Source organism: Trachemys scripta, chromosome 20 (assembly GCF_013100865.1).
Source record: "Trachemys scripta elegans isolate TJP31775 chromosome 20, CAS_Tse_1.0, whole genome shotgun sequence".
Classification (NCBI taxonomy): domain Eukaryota; kingdom Metazoa; phylum Chordata; order Testudines; family Emydidae; genus Trachemys; species Trachemys scripta.
The window spans coordinates 12,525,929-12,540,285 of record NC_048317.1 but is presented as its reverse complement, the minus strand read 5'-3'; the positions used below and the strand labels follow the sequence as shown (position 1 = coordinate 12,540,285).

General features: G+C 39.2%; 1 protein-coding gene across 43 annotated transcripts in view; it reads right to left on the bottom strand.

Moving 5' to 3' along the window:
• The window catches only part of EPB41 (erythrocyte membrane protein band 4.1), a 163,751-nt gene that overhangs the window by 45,349 nt on the left and 104,045 nt on the right, over positions 1-14,357 (bottom strand). For 10 of the 43 annotated variants that reach the window (XM_034753824.1, XM_034753810.1, XM_034753811.1 and 7 more), the window contains 8 exons: positions 14,198-14,314; positions 12,394-12,519; positions 10,740-10,865; positions 8,639-8,853; positions 5,934-5,990; positions 5,776-5,817; positions 4,851-4,913; positions 1,584-1,763 (listed from right to left, as the gene is read on the bottom strand). In XM_034753824.1, coding sequence (XP_034609715.1) covers positions 1,584-1,763; positions 4,851-4,913; positions 5,776-5,817; positions 5,934-5,990; positions 8,639-8,853; positions 10,740-10,865; positions 12,394-12,519; positions 14,198-14,314 — 926 coding nt within the window. The remainder of the gene's footprint in view (positions 1-1,583; positions 1,764-4,850; positions 4,914-5,775; positions 5,818-5,933; positions 5,991-8,638; positions 8,854-10,739; positions 10,866-12,393; positions 12,520-14,197; positions 14,315-14,357) is intronic. The other 33 variants (XM_034753826.1, XM_034753815.1, XM_034753829.1 and 30 more) reach the window with 22 other exon arrangements.

Here is a 14,357-nt window from a genome sequence, read left to right as displayed (position 1 = left end):
CTTCCTTATACATTTGATAATAACGTGAAGGCAAACTAAAACACTATCCATGTGCCTTCCTGCAGTTGTCTCATGTTATGATCATAAATCACCTTCACTGAAATGCCGTTTTCAGAAGGATCATGTCACAGGTGTTGGAACTTCCAGAGACAGGTATCAGGGAAGTGATGCACATAGGGCTGGCACTACCCTTAGCACAGTGTTAAAGAATTGCTAACAAACCACTGTAGTTGTGGGTTGGTAAGCACACACTATCCCCTCTGTCCCCATCTTGGGAAATACTCTTACAGGTGGAGACCCCTGCATCATCTCTACTGGACAGCATCCTGCAGAAAGGCTTCTTAAAATAAAGTTCAGTGATCAAATTGTTAAATGGCTTCATGTGTTTAACAAATTAACTGGCAACTTCCTCCTTCCTCCCCCAAGATGATTCCATGTTACAAGTTCCACACTTGCATGGTTTAAAGTCAAGCAAAGAAAAACACAGTCTCCACAGCAATTGGTGGCGGGGTAAGGGCGGGGGGGGAGCGCGGATCTATGGTGAAATCTTGGGCCTACTGAAACCAGTGAAAGTTTTGCCATTGATTTCAATAGAGCTAGGATTTCACTCCCTCCCTTTAAGGCAAATAACTATCATTGTTCAAGAAGTTGTAATTATTTTGATCTATGAGCTTTAATTAGGAGTTAAGTAACAGCAGTAGTAATATGACAGGGCCTATCCCAGTAAGATACTGACTACCGGTAAGGAATAGACTAGACAGAGTGACTGATCTCTTGGCTTCTCCAGCTTACTTGTATTGAAAAGTAGTAAAATTCTTATGAAACTAAACAAGAGGTCTATGAATGTGCATAACTGCTACAAATATGGATAACACTTCCGTAAAAAGCAATTAGGTTTCTACCAAGCCAGGGCCCAACCCCTTGTATACCTCTGTGCCTGTGTTAGTAAGACATCCCACTGGAATATGGGTACACACAGGCAGTTCCTGATGCAAGATCAGGGCCGAGTTACATACAAAATTCTCTTAACAAGTTCCTCTCCAGCTTATCAAGCCTTGTGATTTTTGGTTCTTAGAGGCACCATCCAAAATAAAAATTTTTTTCCTCCATGGTTTGTGATAATATCCTTGAAGCTAAGATTTAAAATTACAATCCACATCAATTTTGACATTTTCCATTTTGGAAGATAAGATTAACCCCCTCTGTACTTCGAATAAACCAGATCCCAACATAACTATTTAAGTCTCTGCTCTTGTAATGCTGAAACTGATAGCAAGAAAACAAGGTTCCAGTGGCAACATTAACTAATGTTGCTACAAAGCCAGATAGGAAGTGCCAATATTGTTTTAGACTGTATCGCATAAGAATTGACTTAAACTAAAAAAAAAAAAAGAAAGAAAAAAAGAATACCCTCAGCAACAATGTTGTTCTTAAAACCCACCAAAAGAGACATCTGAAATGTCCCCAACCAGAAATATAACGAGCCAAGTTTAGTCCTCCACTATTTAAAGACGTTCATTTAGCGTCAGTATTTAGTTGCTACAATATAAAATCAGTCAATACCACATTTCATAAGTACTCACTCCTTCCACTCCGGTGGGGACCTGCCCATTGACGTTAAATGTTCTGAAGGGGGAGTGAGTAGACAGGCGCTTATCCCATTCACTAGGCCGGGACTCGGGGACGGACTCCATAAAGTTCTTCTTCAGCTCACTGATGTTAGCATGATGTTTCTTTATTTCTTCTTGAGTTTTATCTAGTTCCTATGATTTAAAACAATCAAATGAAGATGAACATAAAAAGAGGCCATCTAAAATTGCCTGTGCTGCCAGATAGCAAGCTGCACTCAAAGTTGCTGCCAATTTCCATTAGTTGTGCTCACTCTGTAAACATACAAGGGAATATTCTCCTTCCCTTTACTCTACCCTCAGATTGAGGGACAAATTTTAATGAAGTGGAAGAGGTCTGCCCCTCTAGCAGGGAGACCTGACATTAGTCATCTTTTACTTCAGCAAAAGAAATTATAATTGAAACACCTGGATTTTTACCTAAAGAGGATTTAAAATATCAAGGTACAGAATTAAAAGAACCCTGACAATTTGATTTCATATCCTTCACTGCATGTTTTCCTCTTTTGTTGTTCTTCCATTAACCCTGAATATCTAAGGGAAGCTCACAGATACTGTTAACATTCTTAAGAGTTTGTTTCTAGTTTCCACTTCTTCCCCTCCCATATGAAATTATCTTTAAAAAAGCAACCTCCATAACCTTCTTTGCCCACACCTCATTCCTTCCAGGAACTATACTGGTGGTTTCACACTAGTGAACAAATTGTGAGATAAGGAAACGACTCCTAAAACTAACTGAGCACCTACTTCATGACAAAGTAACCAGTGCACCCAAGCTAAAACGATAAGGGTATGGAAAATGCTAACTCTCTCTTCTGTGATGCCAGGTTACAGCATAAATGCACAGACTTCAACCTAGTCCACTATTCAACTAACTCATTCAAAAACAGCCTCGCCTTGCAAGTAAAAACAGAGTTTGTTTAAAACAAAGCCTTTTGAATAAAATAGGCTTAAGCTAAACAAAGACATTTCAAGACAGTGCAAAAAACAAGCACGACAAAGTCACTGGCAAATCTGATTTTGCAAATCCCATTCTCTATACATTCAATTGGTTTTCAACTTAAGTCACTTACTTACACAAGACTAGATTGCTTGCATTTGCTTTAAATTAATACCTGTCAAAAGAGGCTACTCTGTTGTCTGGTCACTCAGTCCTGCGATCCTCCAAGCTTACCAAAGACAGACTGCCTTCAGCTAGCAGAGATAACAGGGTGCTTCATTAATATAGCTCTCTCTTTTGGCCTATCCGTGGGGAACCAATAGTTTTAGCTTTTGTCCCGCATGAAAACAGGAGATGAGTGCCTGCTAGTTAGAAAAAGCATGAAAACGACTATTGAAGACTCCATGATAAGCTCACAAGCTGGAATCGGCAACACATGCACAGGAGCCCTGCCACTGACTCTGGATTGAAAGAACACAAAGATCACTCCTCTTGTTTAGCCTGCCCCTGGTAAGAAGCACTTTATTCACATTTGGACTTCCCCCGCCAGAATAGTATTAATGTGGAAGCTAAAGTTAGCAGGATGTATCCCACAGAAGTTTGAATTGCTTTTGTAAGCCTCTTTTAATGAACAAAGCCCTCTAATAATTACACTTTCTTCCTGTTCCACCTTTTTATAAATTTATGAAGCACAGAAGCTCAAGATCTGAAGGAGTAACTGTTTTCAATAAAACAAAATAAACATTTTCTAGAACATTTTCCCGCACTCAGCCAGTCTGCTGGATTTAATCTGATCTGCCAAATACACAGAATAAGAAGGAAGAAACAATAGGCAACTCAACCTTTTTGGTTGCCCATTTCTAGCTGAGGGTCTGTGAACACCTGTAACAAAAGTGTTTCGGGTGGCAGGGGAAGGCAGTAAGAGGTTAAGGCAAAACGAAGCGCACCGGAGCACACAATACATGTGCCAGAGCCAAGTACCACACTAGCAGGAAAAAAGCATTTAGGACAAATTTTCATTGAGAATTGATAAACAATTAGCTTATGCGTGGCCTAAACAATGGTGGGTGAAATCCTTGTTGCATTCTGACTCCTGCTGACCATTTTACTGATGTCCAAAAGCTTAAAATTGGAGCAGTCAGAAACCAAAAGCTGCAAAGCTTTAAATTAAGATTTGAAAAAAGGCAGTTAGTACATTTCATTTTCAAAAGCAACTGCTGAGGAAACCCCTATCAGCTGCTAAAGCTGTAATCGTTAATAGAAACACAACACACAGAAAAAGTCAGTACCAGAAGCCACAAAGTGTCTTCCATAACAATGTATAAATATATGATTGGAACGTTCCAGTCTTCGAGATCTTGTTTGCGTGGGAGCCTTCTAAATTTTAAGTTTCAGTGTCAAAGCAGACTATCCAAGATCTACACCTGTGCATGAAATGACAGAAAACAACCTTGCACCCTCAGAATACATGGCAACTGACAGCTGAGCAGTAGCCTACTGAAGTGTATTCAATGGCACACTTGGCTAGAGATAGTAATTATATCAGACACCAGGGGACTTGCTTTTGACCACTCGTTTGTTCCAATGTAGGAGAACTGTAAGTTTCCTAGAACACATTAGAGCAGGAAAGTGTTCAGAGAAAAATTACAGCAATAATGATGGTAAATTCTATTGGCAGGTCTCTGGAAAGCAAAAAAGGCCTCATCTAACATTACTGTGAGCAAGCAATGGTGGCTTGAGCCCTCCTGAAGTGGCATGAGCCCTTCTGAAGAACGCTGAACAAGATTGCTGTATAGTTTATACAGCTTGCGGCTTTACTGTCCGTCTCATTTTTATGTGCTCAATTGTGATTCATCCTTGATTCCATTCCCCTCTTTTTCCCTTGTCTCAGTCAAGGAGAGAGAGACACTCTCTCTATATACTTGCATCCTGTGTGATTCACGTTATTATGAGTTACCAGTGCAGAAATTCCTATTTGTGGACTGAAGGAAAAAAAAATATGCAATAAAGTCACTAGGATGCTAGAAACAGATTTAACACAGGACTATCCCAATCATATATTTTTCTGGTAAGTATGACAGAATGAAAACCAAAAAAGGTAGGAGAAATGACTGCACATCGTCGTGTTTATTGTTGACATGCAAAAGCATATTTTTTAAAAGTCTTCATGCAATAGCATGCAAAAACAAATTCAGCAGCAGAGGAGGAAGAAAAAGAGTTCAGCAAAGAATGCAGAAGGTCCAGGCAAACGCAACTGAAATAAGCGTCAAGTTCATACAAACCTCCAACATTAAATTGCTATGCCTGATATAAATGTTTTCACCATCTAGTTTCTTTGATCTTTTCTGTGAAAATGAAAGAAAGGGGGAACAAAAAAAAAAAAGAAAAGCACAAAAAATTAAAATGTTGTTCTTGCGGGAATCGCAAATTGGCAAATAAAAAAAGTTAAATAAATGTTTGGAGCGCAGCATTGTGCCAATATGGGATGGGCTGTAGAACCACAAGAATGTGTGTAGACACAGTCACCACCAAGAAATGGAGGACCTTGCTCATGAACAATGGAATAATGTACATGAGTTTCATTTAAAGAGACAGTTCCCAGAGTTTCATTGGCTTATTTGCATTGCTACAACAAAGGCATCCTGCTCTCAGCAAATAAGTGTTCAACATTTTCTATGGAAGACTTGCAAAGATTAAGACATTTTCAACCTCCTGATAATGAAGTGTGTATGGTGCTGCATTAAATGGTATTGTACGTGTAGTTTTTCCAATGCTTCCAAGCCTTTAAAAAGCATTTTATTAAAATGTGTACTACAATTAACATACTTGAAATAACTTCAGCATTTTACATATCTTCCCTGTCACGTACCCCATAAAACTAAATGCTTAAGTTTTTGCATTTCCTGGAACGTTCAATGTACAATTTTCTTGTGCTTGTTACTAGCTTTATTTCTGTACAGAACTGTGAAACAATTCATATTCAAAACAGAGTATGTTTCTCACTAAGAAGTTCTTTAACAGAGATTTATTTAACAATCTCAGATTGCCACTGGGACAAAAAACTGAATCGTTTTGAAAACAAACAACAGATACTTGCCGATTAAAAATCAAAGCACATGAAGAAATTGGAGCACTGTCTTTTTAAATAGATTAAGTATGCATGAGTGATATGGCAATTTTGCTTGGTGAAAGTGTAAGATGGCTAACCTTCCTCATTCTTATCGGATCTTCCTCTTTTTCTGCAGGCTGCTGTTTTGTAGTGATAAAAAACAAAAAATGTTGGTTCATTTAGTTATGCTGAACCTTCATTTGACAACCTTTTTAAAAAAATGTGAAAAATCTAACTGATAATTATCAGCACAAACCTGAGGCTGGTCACCATTTGTGGTAGGCAATGTGACCTCGCTGTGCGTTTTCCCCACCTACATTTAAGAAATAAAGTGGTAAAAACATTTCTTGTTAGTAGATTTTTGGAAACCACTCAGTTTCAAAACACAGCTAAAATATTAAGTTGGTTTTGAAATGTGTCAACGTGCAGGAATCAACATGCAGTCTTCTGAAGAGGGTTAACAAGGGTTAACATAACTAACAGTGACAATTTGTTAGTTCAACATCATGTTTCTAAAACTGAAAGTACAATTGACACCAGTGTTTTAAAAGACCCCAAAGAGCATTTCTTTAATAGTTCCACCAAATATAGGCTTTTTGTTTTAAGGATATTTGTAAGCCAGTGTTTCCAAAGGTTATCTACAATTTGATATCCCAATGAGATCACTGTCAAAGTGACATGTTCAAATTAATAGATATATAACTTTTCAAAGACAGAAAATAAAGATGTTCTTTCCTGGTGATCATCTAGTCTGACCCCCTGCATAACACAGGCCATACACGTGTCTATACGTATGTATTTACATTTGTCAGCCAATTGACCTACCAGTAGCACTGGAGCTGAGTCTTTCATTCCACATAAATGTAGAGCTAAGAACCAATATTTTCAAAGCTTTTTAAAGTTAAAAGGAATTAAATTCATCCAATTCACATAAGCAATCCAAGCTGTAACAGAGATGGCATGCTTACATTTGATGGGCAAGGTAAAGAGCAAGAATCACTCAAGTAAAACTGCACCGCCTACTAGCCTATCAGTGAAGTAACTCTGGAAAGATTACCTTGATGGGCCTGTTGAACTAGCAATACCACCACCACAATGCAGGAAGAATGTTGAAATGGGATAAAGTACAAATACAGGAAACATCAAGATTGGTTGTCACAAGGCAAAAATAGTTATATATGCAAAGATAAAGAAACACATGATTAACCCAAGACTAGATTAGATTATGGAGCAGTTTAAGAGCTTCTAGAGTCTACAGGATTTTACAAGAATTCTTTCTACACTAAGCGCCAAAGTAAATCTAATATTGTAACTAGAAAAATCTGTCCGATAAATGAGGGACTGGGTGAATGGAATTATTTTAAATGTAACCATTGTGTGGCATTAACCTGTTTTACGTTTCAATTATCTGCAAGACTCCAGTAGTCTTTCGCACTCATCCTCAGTGACTTAGTGCTCCTGCTCCACGCCTTTATGACAAAAAGTTCAGAGCTCTATTTGGCAATGATGTACAGCCATTGACAATTTTAATCAGTGGTGTCATCAGTCCAACTGTGAGTTACCAAAAGTTGTGTTTCATTAATCATATAGAAGGTCCTGTTGACTAACGATTTGTTCACCTCTCATGTGTGTTTTTAAGGAAGAGAGGCACTTAGATATCAAAAGGAATACACTTAGTACTGTCCGTTAAGGAAGCTACAAAGTGGTTAACACACAATGAAAATGTGACACTGTGATCATGTTAGGCAATTGTGGTTTTGAAGGGCCAAATTCACCAGTTTTAAGTGGATGCAACTTCATTAGAGTCAGAGATTGACCAGATGTAACCAGGTTCAAATTTGACCCTATGTTTCCAGATTGCCAAAAGTTTTCTCCAACCAACAGGAATTCTTATTATCCCTACGGGGATTTCTTGAAGACTGAAAATAAAGATTTCTTGGCTTGTCTGGGGGGTTGGTGAGGATATTGCACTGTCTCCTCCCTCGTGCCTCAAGTGCTTATTTTATACATACTGATCTTCCATGGAATACAACTACAGCTACCATACGTGACTTGCTCTCTATATGATTTAATTACAAGAAGAGTTTGACTCCCAACAAAAAATGGGGAAAACAGAATGTACACTATTCAGAGTGACAGGAAGCAATCTTAAGTTATCTACCCTTTCTGTCTCTAGATTCTCCACTATCCATACCCTCTCTCAAAATAAACTTTAAAATAATAGTGTTGAAACACCTCTTCATATATTATTCTGCCTTATATTTTTATCTATCTATATTTTACACAGAATACTCACAGAAGAACCAGATATTTTCACTTTCCAATTTTTAAGTAGTCCCACTTAATAGTAAATCCAACACAGTCTAAACAGTGTTTAAATAGTCATAAATCAACATTTTAGTCCAGCTGCCAGCCTGTCAGAAGTCCATTCACAGCTCTCCAGGGAAAACAAATCAAATAAAACACCACTTTACACTATAAATGCTGGAAGACTCTGGGCCCAATTCTTCTCTCACATGGTGTATATCAGAGGCAATTCCACTGAAGTAAAGAGCATTACTAGTTAACAAGAACAAATTCAGTTGTACGTGGAGTTAATTCTTAGTGGAACATATTTTAAGGTGATCAACAGGTAACACCTAATTTGTTTAGGACCATCCCTGGAAAAAAAGTTCTGCCCTAAGTACAATTAAGACATGAAAACTGTAACATGCACTGTAGCATTTTTTTGTGGTATCTTGAAGTTCAGGAAAGGTATTCTCTGGAATCACAACCAACTAGCTAGAGAGGATCCCATTCCCAATCCACTGACTATACAGGGATGAGATACCTCTCTACCCCTTCCCATCTAATGCAACATTGCCATTGGAGGCCATTTTAGAGCTAGCATTCCATATAAAGCAAAAATCACTTGCAGTCCTCACAAACAAACACTTTATGGTAATTCTAAGGCTAGTGTACCTTGGCCACTTCAGATGGTTCCATCTTCGCCTTCTCAGGTAGCATTTCTTCATGCTTTCCCTCAGTTTTCACAGCTTCCTTCTCCACTTTAGAAACTACTACTATTTCCTTGGTTTCTGATGCAGCTGGTGGGGTAGGTTCAACAACATGTCTCTGAGCAATGGCTGGTGCAGAGGTGGGCCGTGGGCTTCGGTCAGGTGTAACCACCGCTACTGCTGAACAGGGAAAAAGAGTCAAGGCAAGGTTCAAAATGTATAATGTTTCTAGATCCCTAGGAAAATCTTCCCAGATTAGAGCACTGTAGTTAAAAAAAAAAAAAAAAAAATGGGGGGGGGGAGAAAGAGAGAGGAAAGCAGCTTGTGCATTTAGTACAGAAAGGTGGAGGATATTTTCCTTATAGTTTTAATAATAGGCATTGTATAGAAAGTAAAAAAGCAAGCTTGCACTCTGCAAAGAAGCCACACCAGAAATGCTAATTTACTTGTGACCCTGCAAGGAGTTTCTGGATCTTTCAAACACCACTGATAAAGTTCATCAATATGAAACCTTTAAAGTACAAACATTTATAACTGTGATCACTTGTTTTAACTGCACCATGAAGTCCCCAAACAGAAACTTTAGAAGTTTTTGAATCAGACATTGAGATTCTCCACCTCCTCACCATCTCGGGATCAGATTTATGCATTTTCTTTTGGCCAATTACAAATCACAAGGTATTTCGTTATAAAGCGTTACAGACAAGCAGCAGTCTCCACTTGGCTTTCAAAGCAGACTTCTACTTTTTAGGTCAGATGATTTCCCCTGCCACAAGAAGAGTCACTGTTGAGGAACGATACCCATCATCTCCCAGTTGCTGAAAGGTGCAGCACTGAACATATAGGCTTCAAACACGTGTCTGTCAGCAGAAGCATGACAAGCCTCACATACAAGCATCAGGTACATGCAAAACTCACCAACCCTCTTCCTTCCCCAATTCTAGTTTCTGAGCGATCAAGTTTCTAAAAATCCTTACATTTAGGAATAGGTGGTCAAACTGATCCATTATGTCAAAGCAAGCCCCAAACAATTCACTAAGCAATTTCTATACCCACAAGAGCCTATTCATTTTTATGGTTGTCCAATTAAACTTCTTCCCATTATTTGAAATAATAAATTCAGTTCGACAGAAGCTCATATTCATGAAGTCAACTACTGGTTCAAATCAGTGGCGCTGGAACATTTTTAACAGTGGGGATGCTGAAAGCCAGCCCTCCTACCCCTCGCTGCGCCCCTTCCCCCCTCCCCTAAGCTGGGACCAAGAGCAGGGCCCTGTCTCCGGGAGAATGGGACCCAGACAGGGGTAAGGGGGCTGAGGCTGGGGTCAGCAGCTAGGACCCCGGGCTGGGAGCGCATGTGTGGGGCCAGGAGCTGAGCCCCACCTAAAACCTAGGGGTGCTGCAGCACCCCCCACACCCTTAGTTCCGGGCCTATGGCTCAAATAGGACAATACACACTTGGTACTTTGTCCAAGCTGACGAATTTTTCACTTGACCAGAGCTCAAAGAGCCAGGAAGCGATTTAACTTACTACGGTTCACCCAGCTAGACCTAAGACATCAGAAATTTTCAGATTTAAGGATCATAGTCTGTATGTTTAGATATCCTCTGATCCCTGTTTTGCCTCTCATTCAAAGAGGTATTAAAATGCTTTTTGTCTTTGTCTATAAAATAAAATATGCAGAAATACCATATGTATTTGACCAATACAAATAGCAGACCAAGAGAAAAATGCAAGAAAACTGCAAACATAATTTTACTGGTAATCAAGTGCACAAACTTGTTGATACCAAAGTTTACTTAACTTTCACATAGTTGCATATTAATCCAAGGTATGACATTTCTCAAAAAACATTTCTCCTACACATCAGTAAGTGCCTGGTATTGACCCGGCATCCTTTTGACACAATCTCATCTAGCACCACTGCCTTGACACTGCTTGTACTGTAGAAGTGACAATAAACATGGGAGAAGTTGTTTGTGGTAGCTGTGAGATAGCAAACAGAGGCAGGCTTAGTAGAAGGAAATGTAAACCACACGGGTGTGAGAAGCCATCACAACTGTACCTGGCTCCTTTTGGACTGGTTCCAGAAATTTGGGCTCTAGTTCTAGATCTTTCATCGTCATCACTTTCTCTTCCTCCTCATCTTCGTCTATTGGGCTTATCTCAATATTTTCAAGGACATGTATAACTAAAAAAATTATGCATTCATTAAAACGCCACCTCAAAGATGGCATGGAAAAGGAGAAGTTACCAAGAGCAAACTTGCAAGAACCACCTCTCTTCAGGAACCTTGTCTGAATATCAGCACGCAGAATTATGCTACTAATTTTATGATGCTTTGGGATAAGAGGACAGGGGGAGAGAACACAAAATTCAAACAGTTTCCTTTGGCAGCCTATAATTACTTATCTGATGTATCAAATACTAATTACTTTGATTACTAGGTTATACTTAAAATGTATTTCTGTACCTAGCATAATATTGGCTATAGAGGCACAACTTGTTATGGATAAGAATGAAGAACCACATAAAATGAGAGTGGTCAGGCTGAGAAAGGAAACAATTAACTGTCAGGTGTGCATGGATTCAATGCCTGGAAGGCAACATGTTCACAAAGGTCCATCTCAACAGAGCTGGGTGGAGAAATCGTTACAATTTGGCAATAACAATGTACATGGTTTTGGAGGTGTAGTAAGCCACTACTCTGACCCACAGAGGAGTATGTGATGGGACCAAAGAGTGGAGGGAATGGGTACCTTGCAAACAAAGACTGGTTGATGGGAGAACAAAGGGATATTTCCCTACAAAGGGAAGAAGAAACTCTGCTGATGCACAGAACCGTGGACCATGTGATCCGGACATAGCTGGCAGGCTGAAAGTGCAAGGCTCTGAGAAACTAGTTTTGCCTGCCACACTGCAGTAGGTAATATTTGGATATCGTGTAATTAAAGCGCAGAGCTAGTTTACTAGTTTATCAACCTTTTCCACAGTATCCAAGTAGGTGATATTTCTACGTATTTTACATTTTATTTTATTACATTATGTTGGTCTCCAACTTCTGTAATTTGCCAATAAAATCTGCCTTTATTTAAGACAAATGGAGGTTTATTTGAAGCAATGGAGTGGCTTGGAAAGAGCAACTGACTCCAGGGGAGGCTGAATCAGAGGTGAAGAGCCGTCAAGTACAACGCAATAAAAAAAGGAGGTTGCAATCTAACTCCTCAAACTGTGTAGCACAACAGCTGCCACAGGTCAGGGAGAGCACAACCTGAACAATTCTAGACTTTGTATACTGCTAGTAGGATTTATGACACATATGCCTATGAAAGTGACAACACTGCAGCACTTCCAGCAAGGTACACCACCTTTGGAGGTTGCCATCTGTATGAATCAGTGCATGTATCAATGGAACTGCTGAACCACTGCTGTAAACATATTTCTTTTATATGTCTCCTCACCCCACTAAAGTTGTCTGGCTCATAACTACGTTTGATGTTGTAGCATTATGATCCAAGGTACTTGCCACGTTTACTCTGGTTTTAATTGAGTTAGTACCACAGCAAAAATTCTAGCCATATTCTATAGTATTTCAGCACCTTTAACACTGGCAATCCATAACGCTGCTTGTACATAACAAACAAGCTGTGTAAAAGCAGGTGTAAGTACTGTAGGAGGTGATGTTAGCACGACTGTATGAGAAGCCATCACAGCTGTACCTGGCTGTTTTTGGAATGGTTCCATTAATTTTGATTCTGGAACAGTAACCTTAAACACCTCCACTTTCTCCTCTTCCTCTTCTTCTGCTATTGGTTTCATCTCAATATTTTCAAAAGTATGTTTGGCTAGAAGAAGTTACGAATGCATTAATATACCAAATGGAAGACTGCAGGGAAGTAACAGTCACTAATGGTGAGTTAGGGTCAATGGGGACTCATCTCTTAAGGACAGCGTATGTCTACATTTGATGGGGGGGGTAGGGGGGAGAGAGAAAAAAAACAGACCACACACTAAAATTGCCTGTTTTAAGCCGCTCTAGGAGTTAGATCTTTGGTATAATCCTGCGTTGCAATTGCATACGAAAACAATCAAAACAATCAGAATTGTGTCCTGGTGTCCTACTTGCTAGCCCTTTGCAGTGCCTTGTGGGAGGCCTGGGTTGATTTACAGTATCAATCTCGGACTTCTCAAGCCAGCCGGAGCGGGCAACACTTGCGTAGGCAGATGTCACTCCGGTATGGAAGAAGATGGGAATGACTAACCTGTGTCAGTCTCCATCTTAGGAAAGGTATAGATGGGCCTGTCTATATCTTTTTGGACAGAAACATTATGGCTACAAAACAAGGTTTCTATAGTGAATTGTGGTGGGAGTGGCAGAATGGGACTCTACTCAAACACAGATATGGAGGATGCTGGCTGGACAGAATTATGCGCCAGTAAGCATTCATGAGTTTCCTTTCATTATTAGAGAAGTAGCAAACAGAGCAGATTTCTGATAACACTGGTATAATACACAAATTCATCCTAACACTATACAAAATTTATACACATCTCAGCTTCTTTGCCAAGAAGTCAACAAGATACTGTTGTAACAAATAATAAACATGTCCTAAGAAATCTAGGCTCTACAAAAGATGGCTCCCCAAGATGTCATGAACTACAAAACATATTTAACAAGATTTAAAAAAAATGAAAGCAACCTCTAAAATGAAATCCAGAAAGAGTTTTAAAGTAGATATTTTAAGACCACAAAAACAATATTCCACATTTTCTAATCTAGCCTTTATAAAAAGAACAGAAGTACTTGTGGAACCTTAGAGACTAACAAATTTATTAGTCTCTAAGGTGCCACAAGTACTCCTGATCTTTTTGCGGACAGACTAACACGGCTGCTACTCTGAAACCTAGCATTTATAAGTACACAAATTTAAAATATAGTCTTATTTGAAATGTAATTATACCTTTAAAATCTCTCCATCTGAGCACAGAGTTTCTGTCTAAAAGTCTGCTGGATTTATTTACAACAATCTGTATCCCACTAACCCCCTCTTTTTGCCCTATCACTGCAGAGATATTAACAAGCCTCTCTACCTTGAACGATCTCTTAGAAAACAATATGTTCCGTCTTGCATTTAGCTGTGATGCTCAGAGTACTTTTCCCAGACCTGAAGAAAAGCTCTATGTGGCTTGAAAGCTTGTCTCTCTGACCAAAAGAAGTTCGTCAAATAAAAGATATTACCTCACCCACCTTGTCTCTCTAATCTCCTGGAACGGACACAGCCACAACTACACTGCATACATGTCTAAAAAGTGTAATCAAGCAATTCTATTCCAAGGTTTCTCCTCACTTAAGGACATAAACCCATCCCAGCCTGTTGGCTGCCTGACTATAAAGAGACATCTTGCAAAGAAATGAAGAAAAAGGCCAAAATTTGTGAAACATTTCAGAGCAGACAAGTACAAGCATAAAAAAGGAAAGAATAGAAAAAGCACTGCAGAGAGTCATAGCCACCACAGCTATACCTGGCTTCTCTCCGAACTGTTCCACAGGTTTTGATTCTGGAATCTCAACCATCACCACATCCTCCTGCTTCTCCTCCAATATAGGTCTGACCTCAATTTTTTGAGACGTATGTTTAGCTGAAGAAATTGTGCACATGTTAACAAGCTACTCGTGTAGCAT